The 17,334-nt window shown below is 51.0% G+C and overlaps 6 protein-coding genes across 8 annotated transcripts; 3 read left to right on the forward strand and 3 right to left on the reverse strand.

Annotated features, from left to right (window-relative positions):
* Window positions 1-97: 97 nt before the first annotated feature.
* On the forward strand, window positions 98-2,065 carry PV06_09023. 2 transcript variants are annotated; one of them, XM_016410425.1, is made up of 4 exons: window positions 98-400; window positions 459-633; window positions 687-1,540; window positions 1,600-2,065. In XM_016410425.1, exons 1-4 carry the CDS (start codon window positions 137-139, stop codon window positions 1,693-1,695), a joined length of 1,389 nt encoding a protein of 462 aa, XP_016259447.1. In that variant the 5' UTR covers window positions 98-136; the 3' UTR covers window positions 1,696-2,065. The 2 variants fall into 2 exon arrangements, with proteins under 2 accessions (XP_016259447.1, XP_016259448.1); XM_016410426.1 differs by having other exon boundaries at window positions 98-633.
* On the reverse strand, window positions 2,010-4,415 carry PV06_09024 (uncharacterized protein). Its single transcript, XM_016410427.1, has one exon. The coding sequence runs from the start codon at window positions 4,192-4,194 to the stop codon at window positions 2,233-2,235; it is 1,962 nt and encodes a 653-aa protein (XP_016259449.1). The 5' UTR covers window positions 4,195-4,415; the 3' UTR covers window positions 2,010-2,232.
* A 1,498-nt stretch (window positions 4,416-5,913) lies between these two features.
* Window positions 5,914-7,567, forward strand: PV06_09025 (uncharacterized protein). The gene is made up of 3 exons (XM_016410428.1): window positions 5,914-6,222; window positions 6,275-6,310; window positions 6,365-7,567. Exons 1-3 carry the CDS (start codon window positions 6,193-6,195, stop codon window positions 7,193-7,195), a joined length of 897 nt encoding a protein of 298 aa, XP_016259450.1. The 5' UTR covers window positions 5,914-6,192; the 3' UTR covers window positions 7,196-7,567.
* PV06_09026 (uncharacterized protein) lies at window positions 6,674-9,281 on the reverse strand. Its single transcript, XM_016410429.1, has 3 exons — window positions 9,101-9,281; window positions 8,344-9,038; window positions 6,674-8,236 (listed from the first exon to the last, which is right to left on the reverse strand). Exons 2-3 carry the CDS (start codon window positions 8,361-8,363, stop codon window positions 7,696-7,698), a joined length of 561 nt encoding a protein of 186 aa, XP_016259451.1. The 5' UTR covers window positions 8,364-9,038; window positions 9,101-9,281; the 3' UTR covers window positions 6,674-7,695.
* A 236-nt stretch (window positions 9,282-9,517) lies between these two features.
* On the forward strand, window positions 9,518-14,683 carry PV06_09027. 2 transcript variants are annotated; one of them, XM_016410431.1, is made up of 2 exons: window positions 9,518-14,030; window positions 14,085-14,683. In XM_016410431.1, the coding sequence occupies exons 1-2, from the start codon at window positions 9,807-9,809 to the stop codon at window positions 14,292-14,294; spliced, it is 4,434 nt and encodes a 1,477-aa protein (XP_016259453.1). In that variant the 5' UTR covers window positions 9,518-9,806; the 3' UTR covers window positions 14,295-14,683. The 2 variants fall into 2 exon arrangements, with proteins under 2 accessions (XP_016259453.1, XP_016259452.1); XM_016410430.1 differs by having other exon boundaries at window positions 9,518-14,683.
* A 443-nt stretch (window positions 14,684-15,126) lies between these two features.
* Window positions 15,127-17,065, reverse strand: PV06_09028 (uncharacterized protein; the record flags this gene model as incomplete). The annotated part of the gene is made up of 5 exons (XM_016410432.1): window positions 15,127-15,401; window positions 15,454-15,500; window positions 15,572-16,067; window positions 16,116-16,366; window positions 16,423-17,065. 5 exons carry the CDS (start codon window positions 17,063-17,065, stop codon window positions 15,270-15,272), a joined length of 1,569 nt encoding a protein of 522 aa, XP_016259454.1. The 3' UTR covers window positions 15,127-15,269.
* Between the last annotated feature and the right edge of the window lie 269 nt (window positions 17,066-17,334).

Below are 17,334 nucleotides of genomic sequence, written 5' to 3' on the forward strand. Positions count from 1 at the left end.
GCGGGTCTTTTGGTCTTGGCAGCTGCAGCCAATCAGTGGCCAGCAGATTCAAGCTCGTTCTCATTCATGCATTATTGAAGCTCCTGGTGAATTGCACCTTTTCGACATCAATCACTTCTATTCATCCTGCTACACAATGGCTTCCCCGGCTTCGCTAGGCTCAAGGGCCTTGCGAGCTAGCCGTCGTCAGTTTTCCGTCCCCGTTTTGCAACAACGAAGAGGTCTGGCCGCAGCAGCTTCCGGAAGCTTTGGGTATGAAACTGGCGAAGCCAATGGAGTCAAATACGCCAGCAGAGACCTGCCAGGACCGACAACGACACTGACCGTCGTCGCCAAAGCTGGCACTCGATACCAGCCGCTCCCTGGCCTCACCGATGCCCTCGAGAAATTTGCCTTCAAGGTGGGTGGTTTCGAATGACTGAAACTGCAGCAAACAAGATCTGACCACAATGCTGCAGTCTACTTCGAAACGCTCGGCCCTCCGGATTACTCGGGAGACAGAATTGTTGGGCGGTGAGACATCAGCCTACCACTCTCGCGAGAACCTCGTCCTCCGAACCAAGTTCCTCCGAGACGATTTGCCGTATTTCACTGAGCTTTTGGGAGAGGTCATCTCGAAGACGCGCTATACAAGTGGGTAGACAAAGAGGCCGCATTGAGGACAATTTTTTTCTGACAATATATAGCTCACGAGCTCGAGGAAGAGGTTTTGCATGTTATGAAACTCGCGCAAAAGGGCCTTCTTGCCAGTCCCTCGTCACTTGCGCTGAACTCAGCCTACGGGGTCGCTTTCCACCGGGGCCTGGGAGAACCACTGTACGCTACTTCCTCGACACCCATCACCAAGTATCTCGACGCCGAAACCATCTGGGAATTCAGCGGTGCCGCGTACGCCAAGAACAACATTGCCGTGGTCGCCAACGGGGCCAGTCACTCTGAGCTCGGAAAGTGGGTGAAGGAATTCTTTGGCGACGTTTCGGAGGGATCTCAAAAGTTCAAGATCGAGAGCCAGCCGACGAAGTACTTTGGAGGTGAAGAAAGAATTGCCCACAACTCCGGCAACACCATGATCCTGGCCTTCCCCGGCTCGAGTTCCTTCACCACCACGTCTTCCTACAAGCCGGAGCTTGCGGTTCTCGCGGCCCTCCTCGGAGGAGAATCTTCGATCAAGTGGTCGCCAGGTTTCTCCCTGTTGTCAAAGGCCGCAAGGGACTTCCCCGCCGCCCACGTCTCGACCCAGCACGAAGCCTACTCGGACGCCGGCTTGCTCTACGTCACGATCAGTGGAAACGCCCAGCACGTCGCCAAGGCCAGCAAGGAGGTGGTGGCTGCAATCAAGAAGATCGCCTCGGGTGAAATTGCGGAAGAGGATATCAAAAAGGCCACGGCGCTCGCCAAGTTCCGAGCCCTCGAAGCCGGCCAACTGACCCAACCGGGACTCGAAGCCACCGGTACTGGTTTGATTTTGAGCGGCAAGCCCTTCCAGATTGACGAAATCGGCGCGGCGATCGACAAGGTCTCCTCGGACAAGGTCAAGGCCGTAAGTGTTGCCTCCCCCCACGTCCCGACGTCGTGACGAATGCTAATTTTGATGTACAGGCCGCAAAGAGCCTCCTGGACTCCAAGGCTTCCGTGTCGGCGGTGGGAGATCTGTTTGTCCTTCCATTCGCCTCGGACATTGGCTTGAATGTTTAGGTCCCCTTTTTTTTCAAAAAAAAAAGGATCGAAATGGACGACGACGGCCTTGGTCCGGGAAAGAGGTTTGATTTGTTGACCGAGAGGTAGGAGGTGTATCGTTAAAACCTTGTAAATATCCAGCCGGGGACAGTGCCGACCAAGAAAGAAAAATTCGGATAGCATTGTTGTATACGAAAAAAGAACAAAAAAAGAGAGATTCAGCCTTAACGTCGCACCGTTTGTGAGAACCTACCTTCGAGGGAGTTGCGAGACTTTTGCATTCGAAACGTGAAATCCTCCCTTCGTCAGCATGGACGATATCGATCAGACTCGTTTGATTTTTTTTTGAATTAATGTTTATCAATACTCGTTGGCACGCAAATCCGGCATCATACATCATCTATCATCTTATCACTTTACGATAAGTCTATCCTGATTCATTTTTCCGTTGACACAAAACGCCCTCGCGAGCCAACACCCAGAACCCAAAACATCTCCCAAGGTGCCATGTGAACAATCGAGTGCCACCGTCGCGTCCTTGTCAAACCACCCGCCCTACCATGCATACCCGGTCGAGACCGGCTCTCTATCCACGCCCATCCACTCTTCGTCGTCGCTCGGTTCGTCGTCCAAAAAGTCGTCCTCACGGAACTGGTCCTGGGCCGGTCTCTGGTCGGAGATCTGTAGGTTGACCACGTCGCACCGACCCTGAATGGCGAGGGAGGAAGACGCGGCGTCGCTATCGCCCGTGTCGTCGCCCGTGCTCATCCGCTTGAGGCTCTCGGCGATCCTGCTGCTTTGTCGCTGAGAGACGCTGGCGCGTTTGGTGTGGCCTCCAGCAGCGGAGACGGGGGCGGGGCCGGAGGGCTTGGATCTATTCAGGAAGACGTTTTGGAGTTTCGGCAACCACATCTTTCGCAACTGCGCGCGATCCCGCCAGCTGGCGTTCTTCAGGATGGCTTTGATGTTGAGTCTCTTCAGGCGTGGTAGGTGCCGCGAAGATTCGACAAGAGAATCGAAAAAGTCTTCGGCATCCTCGGCCGACAATTGGCGCATATTCTCAAACGAGACGTTGACGAGACTGGACGGCCACGTCGGAGGCCCGTTGGGGAGGAGCTCGTCGTACAGTGGGTCTCGATCGCGATAGGATGTCGGGTCGACGTAGAGCATGTCCACGTCGATGTCCTGAAGGCGAGGGCACATAGATTTCACGTCGGCCATGAACCCCAGTGACATGGATTGATTGTCACACAGTTTCAATGTTCGTATCGTGCTGCCGCCGACCTGCAGGTATTGCTCAAGTGCCGTCGACGTCAGTTTGGAGCAGTTATCGATCTCGAGGTATTCGAGCCCGACTGGAAGCATGGGGGTGGTCGATTCATCCAAGCAGCCGCAGTTGATGAGGGACAGTCGCTTCAACCCTGTGAGGTGTTCAAAGGCACTCGTGAACATGCTTTGGAACTTTGCAATCTCAGCGTCACTTGACTTGTCGGGAGGAGTCAAGTTCAGAAGGGACAATTCCTGCAATCTGCTGAAAGCCGGTCTTGAATGGGCCGCAAGTGTCGTTTCCAAGACTTCCGTCGGACTAGGAAACCTCCCATTCCATTCAAATTGCTTCAGAATCACATTATTATCGTCGAGGAGATCAAACAACTCTGGTGGGTAGGACCAGTGAATCTTGCGGACCCCCGGCTGCGCCCATACCTCGGTTCTCCAATCGTCGTACGTGGAATACAGTCGCATGCCCTGCAGCAACGGTGTGTTCGATATCAAGTCTTCCAGAGCAATGCCGCTCTTCCGGGCGAGAAGGTGCTTAACCTCGATATCGAGGTAGTGTATTTTCCTGCGGTAATTTGTCATCAACCTGCCAGGGTCTTGTTGTAACAGGTGAATGAGACCGTAAGCTCGAACATCGGGATACAATGGAGGGTTGTGGAGCAAGGCCGCAGTACAGGCATCATGAAATGACCGGCAGAGCCTTGACAACGAACACAGCCAGTGTATCGAGGCAGTGGGGCGGGATCGCGATTCGTACAGCGGGTATGCTGCATATCTCATGATGCTCACGAGGATTTGGTAGGGAAGTTGTTGCCACGGAGGAATGCGACCATTCGGCGGCAGTGAAATTGTGATAGCATCCTTGGCTTTGCTATGGTTGACGTCGTGCGACCGCGTTTTCTGTCTTTTGTATGCGCTAAATGGATTTGCGACTGTTCTTGTACCAGCTTTTTGAGGTTTCCGTTTTTGAGGTCTCGTAGAGGGCTTGTGTATTCTTTTGGGTCGCGATCGCGTTCCTTGTTGTGGCAAGACCTCTTCTGATAGCGAGTCGGATTCGTCCGACGATGTTTCCGTTGTGTCTTCATCACTGCTCTGTTCTCTGTAGGTCTGGATCCTCCGGCGAACAGCTCGTTGTGGCTGAGGTCGAGTTTCGAAGTCGGAAAGGTCAACAGAGTCACTGTCTTCGTTGTATCGCACCCGCGCAGCGCGCCGAGGCCGCGACTGATTTGAAGTAGACATGGCGCATGCGACGGTGATGTGTGCGACACGAGGAAGCGCTGGCTGGACGTATGATTTTTCAAGTTCGAGTGATCGTGATCGGAGGAAGGTAATAAATGGTCAGGACATCAGACTGAGATAGGTGGGTCACGTTTCATGGGTTGTGCATAAATACAACGAGGCTGCAGAATTCCTAGATCCCCGGAGACCAACGATCAAGTCACCATCTGCGTGAATGCAGAGACATCGTCATCATGCCGCGACCAAAGCTGATTTCTAGCACTTATTTAAGCTTAAATCATATAAAACCCCATAAATGGAAAGTATGCCGATCAACTATATTCGTCCTCGTAACGTACTGGAGTACCACTACATTATTAAGTACTCTGTACAGTACAGAATATTGTAGCCTCCATAATGAAGTTTGCCTTAGTTGCTTACCATTGATTTGAGGGTTTTGTTGACTCTCCACTGAAACCTCTTCCGGGTTCGAGTATGCATAAAGACAAGTCGACATGTGGAGGGAAGACGTCCAACCTGAACGACAACCGTGTCGAACATGGACTTCACTTTCAGAGGGCCATGAGGCTGGAAGCAGTCTGTGGTATTCAATAAATGTGTCAGCGGAAGATCTGTGCCTGTCCTTCGTACGATTAATCGAAGCCGGCGATGGCCCGAGGATCTCGCATATTTTTAAGGCCTGTCAGGGGCGTTGGCGGATACACGAAGCAGACCACGCAATCTCGACGAGGCCCACAGCCTTGTCGCATGTTTTCTTCACGTTTGAGCCTTGAAGACTTGACAGTGGAGAGTACGGATATGCATGGCATTTTGAGGAATTCAATATGCGAGAACAATACGTAGTGCTCCGTACTCCGTAGTACTGTAGATCATATTGCGAAAGGACAGAGAGGATGGTGCTGAAGGAGGGTCGACTATGTGCTGCGCCACCTTGTTCGCCAGCATTTCGCAAGTCGCCCGCCTCCCCTGCCCTTACTTCTACTTGTATTCCGTAGGTACGGATAGCTAAGGTATGAACAGTACAGAGTGCGGGTACGAGTACTCGTATTGTGCTCCGTACCACCACGACTCCGGACACAGTTGGGTCCACCAGCAGAGGAAAAAAAGCACTACAGTAGAGCTGCTGATCAGCATCATGCATGCCATGCAAATGCGACAAAAGATCGTCTTGCTCCCTTTTTTTAGCAACTTGGTCAGGCACACGGTACGCAAGTCATCGCGTCTTTTCACAGAGTGTCGTCCTGCAACCTCGAATCCTCGCAAAAGTATCACCTTCTTACCTGAAGCTTCGTACCCATCACATCACAGTACAGCACTTCGTATCTAAATTGAAACGGGGCCGTCTTGGGGCGCATCATCCAAGCGTCCAAGTCTCAGTAGCAGGGCCAAAGTCGCCTTCAATCTCCGCTCGTGCTCCCCAAGCCAATCTTATCGGGACAGAACTCTTCAATCACCTCTGACCGAGCATCGAGTGTCTTCCCTACAGTACAATGATTGAACCGGCTTCAACATTGAAAGCAGCTCACTTGACCCTTCATACTCATCTCAATAATTTGTTCTGTACAGAGTAACGTGGCAGTGGCTGTGTCCAGTCGCGTACAGCAAGTAAAAAAAACCCCAAGGCCCTGCAGGTTCCTGGCTTAATCCTGCCACTCGAATATCCACTTCTAGTCACCCTGCCAACTTTTCCACTTTGGCAGCTCCTGCAGCCAATAACCCTGAACACCTCGACATCCTCGATTACCACCACGCTTCTTGCTTTTCCAGACTTCTCTTTTCCAAAAATATTCTCGTTGGCCTCGCATCCTCCTTCGCCTCGATAACCACCTTTCACACCCTTCTCCCAAGTCGAAGCTCTTCACACTCATCAACACCCGCCTCCCTCGAGCGCATGGTGTCGCGACGGTGACAGCGCAGCTTCTTCAAGGCGATCATCAGACACATTGCAGCGAATTGCAGCGAATTGCAGCGGCTGTGGCCTTTGAGGAGCGTTAAGAAATGGGGAATACACAATTTGGGAAATTCCAAGTAAGATCATTCCGTCGGACTTTTGCAACAGCTGGGTAACATGTGCTTGCAGGACTTCTGTGCCGATTCATTTCTACCAATATGTAATGTGAGTATTTCTACAGACCCCCAGGCTATTCGAATCCCAGCTAATTCTTTGTAGATTCTGACAGCCACTAATCAACCTCCCGGTATCCAATATGTCAATGTCAACGGAAGCGGAGGCTGTGTTCTGCGTGGGATCTCTCTCAGTCATGGAAGAAATCTGGCAAACCTAGGGTCCATATTACTCGCCGGCGTGGCCATCGTTGTCACCTCGTTCTTATTATGGCGGGCCCAACGAAAGGCGGCCGCCGTTGGTCGAAGAGAAATGCAAATGTTTCTATTGGGATTTTTGGTGATCGAGATCTGCGAAATATTCACAATGGGCGGCTTCCCACTGGACAACGATGTGCGAAAAGGCTTCACGGCTGTCCACATAGCTGCGGTAACGGCGACATCATGGATACTATTGATGAATGCTTTTGTGGGATACCAACTCCTCGACGACGGCACGCCCTTATCACTAGGATTGATAGCTGGGAGTTCACTGGCGTTGTTCGTGGGGACCGGGTATATTGCGCTTGATACAGCTTTCTCGTGGACCGGTTACTGGGACGACTCTTTATCAGCTGCGAGTTCACACCGCAATACCGCTCTCTACGTGCTTTACCAACTAGCGCCGTTGGTGTTCATGTTCTTTTTCTTCCTCCTGGAGACCATCCTGGTTCTAAGGGTTCTGGGCGAGACAAAGCCTATGCTCTATCTCGGCTCTGCAGCGCTCCTATTCGCCATTGGCCAGATTTTCATGTATGTGATATCTGTTCACATATGCAACCCGACAGATGGGAAAGTCAACGGCGCCCTGTTTGAAACGCTCTTCACCCTACTCAGCGTAGTCGCCATTTTCGTGTTCTGGTCGTCTATAACAGAGGACGACTGGCCGATTCAATGATCGCGGGGACCGACTCACTTCCCGAGATGAGCATCAGCATTACCGAAATCCCGGAGGACCTGTTGGGGTTGCATTGGCTGCGTCCAAGAAAAGGCGTGCGATTCGCGCATGCTGCCAAAGGAATTTGTTGAAGCTCACTCGCTGTGACACACTCATCCAAGGTTACGAAAGGGAACTATCGATCTAGACCTTGACGACTTTTACGCAGCGTTTGGCGTTTTGAATCATGTATGATTGGGGAATATGATCAGGAGGTTCGCGTCATATCGATTCGATTTCCGACTGACGAGCCGTCGTGGCTAGGAATCTGCCCACGATCGAGCTGTAATTTTGACACTATAGCGAAATATTTTGCAGAGTAGTATGATCAGTAAAAACAATATCAATCATGTACAACTCTAAAAAGATTTGATCAAGATGTTCATGATTTGGGATCGACTCGAACTAGCTCAACAGCACGCGTCGATCACACCATGCCAAATAGTTCCCATAACAGCTCGTCATAAAGCAATCTTTACTTCGACATAAGGCAACGTCCACTCCGAGCGGCCGAGCAGTTGCCGAAGCCATTGTGTACCGACGCCAGCGTCCACGGGCAGTGAAGCGGGCCCACCAGGACTATTGGTGATCAGTTTTGAGCGGGCACCGTCGACCAAGTTGGAGGCAGAATCCTTCAACGCCTGAGACAACGCGGTGGCGGTACTGTTTGCAACGTCAGCCAGAAACGCGCCCATGTCTGATGAGATATCGTCGGCCTGTCCATTGTTGTTGAAGGATGTGGTCGGCGGCGTCGTGTAAAGCCGCGGGATGAACCACGACGCGATCGAAGAGGCAGTAGGGTCCTCGCCGTACTGGCCGCCGCTACTGCTGAGACTGATGAAGCACCGGTTCGACCAGTGGCAAGATGTGGCGAAGAGGATGACGAGGAGAAGTGAACAGTATATGCAAGGTCGGTTGAGGAAGTAGGTCAGGGCGATGAAGATGATGAGGTGGACCGGAGAAAGAGAGAGTGGTAGAGGTAGGAGGAGGAGTGGGAGGTAACTAGGTGAGGCAAGTCCTTGGTCAGTATAGATCCCCGAGTACAGAGTATGATCATGAGAAGAAATGAAAAGAGCGAACAGGCTTGGGATGGTAGGCAGGTAACGAACCTTCGCAAGCAGTACATCATTCGATTTGTGCAAAACCCTCTTGAAGAAGAGGTACCTTGGCTTGTCCTCGAGTCGTATCACGACTCGGAGACTTGTACAAAGTAGCCTCAGCCTCAGAGCCTACGGTAGGTATGGGTACAAGCCCCCCGTTCGTTGCAAACCGCCTCCTTGTTTTCCCTCTTTTGAGGCGTCACGGTAACGGTCTTGGGTTTGTTGTTTTGAGGTTGATTAACCGCAGGCGATTCAATTGGGCTGACGGCGGTGTTGGTGGTGGATTGTATTACCGCGAACCTGGGTTCAGAGATGACGATGATGATGGGATGGTCTCGGACTCATGACTGCTGATGGTTGTGGGATTCGTTGGTCGGGAATCGAGAAGGAGATGGTGAGGGCTTTGTTTTTTTTGGAGGATTTTGTTGTTTCTCGAACGAGAGTTATTATAATAAGTGAAGTAAGTAGGTACAGACGGAAAGTCGCGGCCGAGGATTTTTGGAGGAATGAGCGTCGCCGACATTCTACCGCTTCGTCATCAAACAACAGTAGATATTCTATTCGCTAAATGTGCGGATAACACAACAATACTTATACTAGAAGAACCAGGAAGTGTGAATGCCACAGTCATTACTTACCTAGGTATACTATATCAAGAAATTCTTCGTCCATCTCTGGTGTCCAACTTGGTCGCAAGTACCTTGCTTGTATTGTTACTGAAGATTCTCATGCAGAGGGAGTAAGTGTCTCAGAATGTCGAATTTACCTGAGCCAGGAAAACGAGTCAAGTACATGTAGTTGTAGCCTTGGGAAGCCGGACCGTTGCCAGATACAAGTAGGTTGTTTTGGGATCCTGTTGGGCACAGTCCTGTATGAAGACCACAGGCTGACAATTTCCAGGTAGTATTTACTTGGGCAGCTAAATATGCCTTACGAGTACCGCGATTTAGGTGAATACATTAGGTACCTAGATAGAGACAGAGGACCTTAGATACTTACCTACTAAAATACCCCTAGGTGGTAATAAGGTATAGGTAGGGTGAGGTATCGAATAGTACTACAGTAATGAGACGTAATAGTGACTCCTCACCAGCGCAAAAAGATGTCACCATAAGATTTGGTTGCGCCTCATATATTTCTCCGCAGCCTCTTTTTTTTTAATTCACTTTACTCACTTTACTCGCACTCATCCTTTGCTCCCGGTGGGTTTTGATTCCACGCTCATCCCGTCGAATTGCTCTTCCTCTTAGTTCTTCACTTCAGGCTGCGTTCTGTAGTCTTGCACCCTTGGCACTCTTCGTGCCCTCCATTCATTCGTCCTTTTCCCGTTTCCAGCCTTCTGGGTGTAAAATCCTAGAAACGGAAACCTTGCTTGTACCTTTGCACCTCTACGGCTGATTAGCAATCTCATCGCTGCTTTCATCGGCTCGTGAGCTCCTCTTCAAGCTTGTTGGTCTACGCTCGACTGAAAAATGTCGAACAACGATCTCCAAGCTCTCTTTGCCAACCTGAAGCCCAAGGCTCGCGACTCGCCTGCGCCTTCCCAAGCTTCTAATGGTCTCAGCACCGGCGGATTTCCTCCTCAGTCTGCAAATGCTGCTGCTCAGCCATTGCCTTCGACGCCGCCGGCTTTTGCTTCGTTCGGAAACGTACGCTCGCAACCTGCTGCCGTGCCCTCGCAGGGCGGTGCTGTCACGGCCCAGTCACTTCTGAATCTACTCAATTTCGGAGCCGCGTCTCAACCTACTGCCAATATCGGTGCGACCTCTCCTACTCCTGCAGTTGCTCAGACTCCCAACAATGAGAACGTTTTGCCAAAATCAGAAGAAGGAGGAAACACCGCCCGAGGCCCGTCGTTGTCAGCATCCGATCTCGTCGCAAAATTCATGAGTCCTCCTCCAGCTAAACCCTCCACCGCACCCAAGTCACCGTTCAACTTGGAAGATCAAGGAGGAGGCGGCCATGAACCGTCATCCGCCACCGCTCAGCATGCTTCCCAGGACGCACTGCTCAAGCTTCTCAGCAAAGCGCAACCAGGGAACGTAGGTCGACAGATTTCTGTGGATAGGGTTCGTCCCAAGCAGCAGCAGTCAGAGCCTGAGGATAAGAGTCCAAATCACTCAAGTCCAGATGCGGTCAGCCTTCCTGTCCGTGTGTTTGGTGCATCCCCGGCCACGACCGGAGGTCAAGAGCAGAATGGTCATAACCCAGCGGTCGACTCAGGTGTCGAGAACAAGCCGCTCTTTACCTATGTCAATCCATTTGAAGCACTCCAGGCTTCCCGTTCACAGACCCAGAAGACCAAGACCCCCATCCCAGCGGTCAGTGCTTCTGACATACCTGTCCCGAGTATCGAGTCTGCTCATGACAACATTCAGGAAGGCGCCTCACCCGTCGCTACCCCGGAGCAAATTACCAAGAGGAAGATCCTAACACCTCGTCTACCATCCACAAGCAGACAGGGTACTCTCTCTCGGGAGCCCTCGGTGTCTGTGCCTGAAAAGGAGATCGAGACCGAGATGACTGAGAAGGAGAAGCGAGCACAACTGGAAAGACTGTTCGGGGTGCCGAAGCCTCCCGTTGTTGAGAAACCTGAGGTTATGAACGAGCCAAGCAATGGCATTCAGCATGACGACCACCCCGACAAACCGACTGAAGCAGACGCGAACGGCGGGGATGAATGGGAAGATGCGGAAGAATCGCCTTCCAAAGAGTCTGGCGAGCGGGTCATTCCTGTCTACAATTTCCCCATCAAACCATTCGTTTCTATCTCGCTGAAGTTGGACACACCTTCTGATGTGTCAATTCGCGATGATGGCGTCATGGAGATTTCTCGTTTGAAGAAAGAGTTTGACCAGCTTGATCGCTCTCTGGCCGTGGCAACTGCCAAATATATCACCTATGCGCTGATCAAGAGTGGTGGTATGCGAATCATACGACAAGATGATGGCAGCGATCGACAAGTCTTCAAGAATTCCCACGATCGCATTTTCAACGTCGCTTTCTGTACCACCTCACTCAACGGACCCGCTTCTGACGAGCAGGCCGTTCTTGGGACGGGAGTTAGCGGAGCCGTGTATTATGCCACCATTCAGAAAGAAGGTAACGATTTGTTTGAGAAGAATGAGCTCGAGTCCGAAACCCTTATTTTCCCTCCCCACCCACCAGCGGATGAGAATACGGCTGGAGGCGTTCTCAAGACCCGTGCCAAACGAAGCTCGCGGCATCCAGAGTTCTTTGCCATTGGAAGAGGAAAGGCAATTCATCTTATTTGGCCTGCGGCTGCACTTTCCTCGCGCTATGGGGTTGACGAGAACAATCGTCGCGTTGACGTGGAAAAGTTATTTTCAGAGCGTGCGTTTCGGATCTCCACCGGTAAGGCCGGCAAGGATTTCACTTTCAGTGAGGATGACAGCCTGATTGTCTCTTTGGATAAGACTGGGAGGTTGCGATTTTGGGATATTCGCAAGCTTATTGAGGAGTCCAATGCAACTGCTGCACACGATGCCGGCCTCACCGTTGATACGCCACTGCTCTCATTGTCTACAGCTTCACCCGCGGAAAAGTCATGGCCTACGTCAGTGCTCTTCGTTGACAAGTCCCGTCCTTACATAAAGGGAGGTGCTTTGCGGTACGTATTGGTCGGTTTGAGACAGAACCACACGTTGCAGCTTTGGGACATTGCTCTGGGAAAAGCTGTTCAGGAGATCAACTTTCCTCATGAGAACGAGACCGATGGTATTTGCAGCGTCAACTATCATCCCAACAGTGGTATCATTGTGGTTGGCCACCCTACCAGAAACTCCCTCTTCTTCATCCACCTTTCGGCTCCTCGATACACCCTTAGCTCGTCCTGTTCACAAGCTGCCTTTGTTCAACGCATTGCGTTGAAAGATCCGGAACTACCCAAGCCAGAATCCACAGCTTGCATGAGCGGCATCCGCGAGATCTCGTTCTCCGGAAGAGGTCAACTTAGGAGCGTTGAATTACTACCTATCTACCGAGGCACGGATGACAAAAAGACAATCGACGAGAAGGCGGCACTGTTTGAACTCTATGTGGTTCACTCTAAAGGCGTGACTTGCTTGACCATCAATAAGGAAGATCTTGGCTGGAATGCTGACAGTAAAGTTGTCCACGGTATTAGCGCCGCCGATGAAGGTCTCATCAGCCTGAAGGAACTGCGACTTGGAAGTGTCATTGAAGAAACCCAATCAAGCAAGATCCCTGTTGAAGACGCTCCACAGGCTTCCAAGGCCTCCAAGAAGAAGTCTGCTAAGAAGGCTGAAACTTCTACTGAGCGTACTGAAGCTGCGCCGTTAGAAGTGCAAGAGCCATCCAAAGCAGCTTCTGCACCCCTCGCAGTTCCTGAACCTCAAGCCGAGCCAGTGCCGAGTGAAGGCACATCCAACAAGCAAAGCAAGAAGAGCAAAAAGAAGGCTGCACAAGCCACAGACCTCAGTGCTTCAGACAAGCCAGCTTCACGTACGTCCTCGCCGAGCAAGCAGCAGCCTGTGTCTGCCCAAGCTTCTGTTGAGCCAGGCTACACAACATCTGAAGATCCTTCAACCAGAAAGCCTGTTCCAACAGCTGCTGAAGAATCTTCGAATAAGGCCGTCTCCGTAGGCATTTCCGGTGACTGGCTTGATAAAGAGCTCAAAAAACTGGAGCGTGTCGTAGCGGGCGAGTTCCGTAACGAACTTACTGTTTTGTACCAGAACATCCAGAATGATCGAGTTGTACAAGACCAGTCTAACATTAGAAACCAACAAAAACTTCTTGAGGTAGTCTCCAACACCTTGACCAACAACGTTGACAAGGCCATGTCACGCATTGTGTCTGCACAGATGCAGCATTCCGTGGTTCCAGCTGTCACTAGTGCTACTTTACAAGCTGTCAGCGGACAGGTGGGTGACGCCGTTCAGAAGTCCCTTCAGTCTCTGGTGCCGCAAGAATTGGGTGCTCGATTGCCGGTTGCTATCAACGCAGCTCTCCAGAGTCCTCAGATGAGTCGGACCATTGCAGACACTATTTCCCAGAAAATTTCGAAGCAAATGGAGGCACAGCTCGTGGAGATACTACAAAAACAAATCGTGCCGGCATTCAAGACGCTTGCGGTGTCTGCCGCTGAAAAGGCTGCATCTGATGTCGAGGTTCGGTTCCGTAATGAAATACGTCAGCTGGAGACTGCCAGGCAACATGACATGGATAGGCTGGAGAAGCTTGGTCAAGTCCTTCAGGCCACCACGGAAACCTTGCAACAGATGTCAAATTCTCAGGTCGCATTCCAAAATCAGATCTTGAAGGATCGTCGTCAATTGGCTCTTCTCGGAGAGGGCAGCACCCCTGGTGGATCACTTCAAGTGTCTACCGCACGTATGACTCCATCGCCACAAAGTCTTGGTCACCAGAGCATGCCTAAACAGAAGACGAAAGAGCAAGCCGAATTTGACGAGATCACCGACCTGATGAACGAAGGACGTTACGAGGAAGGCTCGATCAAATGGCTACAATCAAGCCAGCCGGTTGACCTTTTCGACAAACTCTTCATCCATTATACGCCCGAGTATCTTGCTACAGATGTTTCGCCTCTCATTGCATTTTCCATTGCTATCACCATTGGCAATTCTCTGGGCACAAACACTGCTCGGAGACTGGAATGGATCTTGGCAGCTTTCGAAGCAGTTGACGTCTCGGTATGTGATGGCTCTTACATGCATTTTGTGGCTTCGCTAACCTTTACCTTTCAGGATCCTGAGATAGCTGATTTAGCACAGCATGCTCCAGCGCTTTTGACCTCGCTTATTACAAAGCTTGAAAGTCTGTACATGACGATTGCAGAGCGAGACCCTCGAGATCCTGCTCTACAGCTCATGCCGTTGGTTTCGAGAAAGGCAAAAGATCTGAGGACGGCATTGCTGGGCGCAGTTGGTCTAGGTCGAGGAGGCCGTATGGGTTGATAGAAGAGTGAATGGATGATATTTGGACACTTTACTTGAGAAGTACCTCATGATCGGTAGGGGTATGGGTAGAAACAACTACCTGAGGTGATGGTGTCGGGGTTTGTGGATTGTATATCTTCGCGGAATTTCCACAGCAGCGGGGAAGGGGACGGTCGGGAGCATTTGGTCGCATTATGTACGTGTTGATAGGGTCATTTTGTAGCTGATGTCTTCTCGTAGATGATCGCGAGATCCCGGCGAGAGTTAAAATAAGACAGAAGCATCATGTCATCGGCAAAAAAGGAAAAACATGAGCAACATGACTCTTGGGGCGGTGCAGGATTTTGGTTTTCGACTAGACACGAGATGTGAAGATAGAAAATGCAAGAAGTTGCTCTGTGTGATTAGGCAAAATAATATATATGTATAGGCGACCACCGGGTCGCAGATGTGCTAATTTGGCTCTTATCACCACCATAAATCACGTCCTGGTTGCCTGAAATTCTATATCAGTATATATCAGTATATACGCAGAGTAACCGTATACAAACCCTTCTTTACTTCGCATATTGTACTTGAGTTAATCCACTAAAAAAGGAGAAAAAAAAGCAAAAACAATCAACAATTAGGATTCGCTGCTCGTCACCGACGCAACTACTAACTAATCGGCTTGTGGCTTAAGTACGGCTGAGCGAACGGGAAGCCCTGTTTTCCACAACCTGTGGTCGATTGCGAAAGCAAATCTGCTTGAGCAATATATCTACCTTTGGATATTCTTGTTTTATTGTTGATGCATACATGATACTGTCAAAATCATCTACACTTCTCTACTCACAAGATAGTGTTACAACCACCGGACCAGGCGCAGTCTTCGTCGTTGCATCCCTGAGGAGATTGCAACCGCTTATAGGGATAGTGCAAGATTCGCCCATTCAAACACTTCATCCTTTGTCCAGCAACCACGGTAGGGCAAGTACCGGCACTTAAAGTCCCTCAGGCCCTGTTCTCCACGGTTTCCACCGACACAAGAGCCTTCTCTCCAATATGGTCGATCTGATCCTGCACCGAAAGGCCTTGTACATTCTTGGTAATGACATAGTTCTTGAATTGACGAGCTGGCACTTTCTGTTCTCTGGGTTAGCATCCAGGCTCTGCGCTTCTGACCAATTTCACTCACGTTCATGAACATTTCGTCAATTTCTTCCAGCGTTCGATCCTTGGTTTCTATTTTCGATGAGACACATCAGCACACTGCACGAGTCAAGAAGAACCACAACCGAATAAGGCGTACGTACCGGGAAGGAAGAAGAATGTCCAGATTACCACCAGGATAGCGATGCCGCCATATATGAAGCCAACTTTGGCTCCAAGGTTGGCATAGTCGGCACCAATGAGGTATGGAGTACCGCAGATGATCAATATGTCAGCGGACCATCCTGCTATGTAGCAGAGCGAGATCGTTTTGGAGCGCAACTTTGTCGACGACAGCTCTCCGAGGACAACGGGTCCCACCGCACCCCAGGTCGCGCCGTAGGAGAAGATGAACAAGCTGACGAATGCAGCCAAACACTGTGCGGCGGCGTGGCTACCAGGAGCAGCGACAGCGACAATGGCAAACGTGAGCATCGATGTACCTTGTGCGGCAGCTCCATAGATGAGGATTGGACGTCGGCCACAGAATTTGATCAGAGCAAATGCCGCGGCTGAGCCAGCTATACCACAAATGCCTGTGATGACGGAGATGACGAAGGGATTGTTGACTCCCGAGATGCTGAAGAAATATGTGCCGTACTACAAGTGGTCAGCCGTCTTCCGGGCTCGAAGACAAGAGGGCCTTACCCCAGTGATGAACGATATGCCTGAGAACTCCTGACACGTGATGGCAATCACGGAAACCACAGTCCTCCGGAGATCCGTGCCCCTGAAGAGGTCAATCCAACGTGCGGACCCCTCGAGCTCCTTCTCAATGCGATCCATGGCGATGACCTCCTTGACTTCATCCTGAATCTCTTCTTCCGGATATGTTGGTCCTCTGATCTTCCTCATGGAATCGAACGCATCGTCCGGACGACCGTGAGAGGCGTAGAAACCTGCGATGCTGTAAGTAAAGGATCTTCCGCTCTCTCGCCGACAATCTGTGACCTACGTGGTGTCTCCGGGATCCAATATATAGCCACAAGAAGAATCAGTGGAGCAAGCAACTCCGTCAGAAGAGGACCACGATACGCCCAGCGGGTAGTGAGGTCGTGCGTTCCTTCATTGACACACGATCCCACAAGGGTAAAGATGTTGATGATTCCTTGCAGACTGACCAGCACCAAGCCACGGAGGTGAGCCGGCGTCGTTTCGGCCCAGTATGGAATCACAAAGGTCTGCCCAAGTCCGATACCAAATCCAGAGATGAACTTGCCGACCATAAGCCCTGCCCAGGTGGTCACGGTCGCCTGAATGATAGGATTGATGAAGCCAGTGAGAGCTCCGACAAAGATGCCGGTACGACGACCCCAATGTGTGCCGACCCAACCAGATGCCGCAGAAGAGACGACAGCACCAGCGAGCAAGATACCAAACATTTCCGTTTGCTGACCGGCGGTAATAACATGGCCTTGTGCCGCCTCGTTCCATCTGCCAAAGTCTTGGTTGAACCTAGGCATGGCAAGGAATCCAGACGTTTGCGCTATGTCGAGGCCTTGTGTGACGGCCAACATGCCAACGAGCATACAGTAGCCCAGCACTCTTTTAGCACTGCGAGTGTACATCGTGCCGCTCGGCCCGGTGTGGTCAGCCATGTTGGTTATAGTAAGAACGAAGGACGTCGATTCCTGAGATGACCGATGTTGACTCGAACCTCGAAAACTATTCCTTGAGCAACTGTTCGCTTGCAGGGCGAGAAAGAACCTGAGTGACACAGGAGATTCATGTGGATCCTTCTCCAGGATTTATAGTGATCAGGCCCATGCCTCGCTCGCCTCTCCCCGTACTCATTATTACGTACCATGAGCCGGGAAAATTCTTTGAACAAAATCAAACAATCGATGGCTCCGAGTCGTGTTCTGGG

Source organism: Exophiala oligosperma (assembly GCF_000835515.1).
Source record: "Exophiala oligosperma strain CBS 72588 unplaced genomic scaffold supercont1.9, whole genome shotgun sequence".
Taxonomy (NCBI): Eukaryota; Fungi; Ascomycota; class Eurotiomycetes; order Chaetothyriales; family Herpotrichiellaceae; genus Exophiala; species Exophiala oligosperma.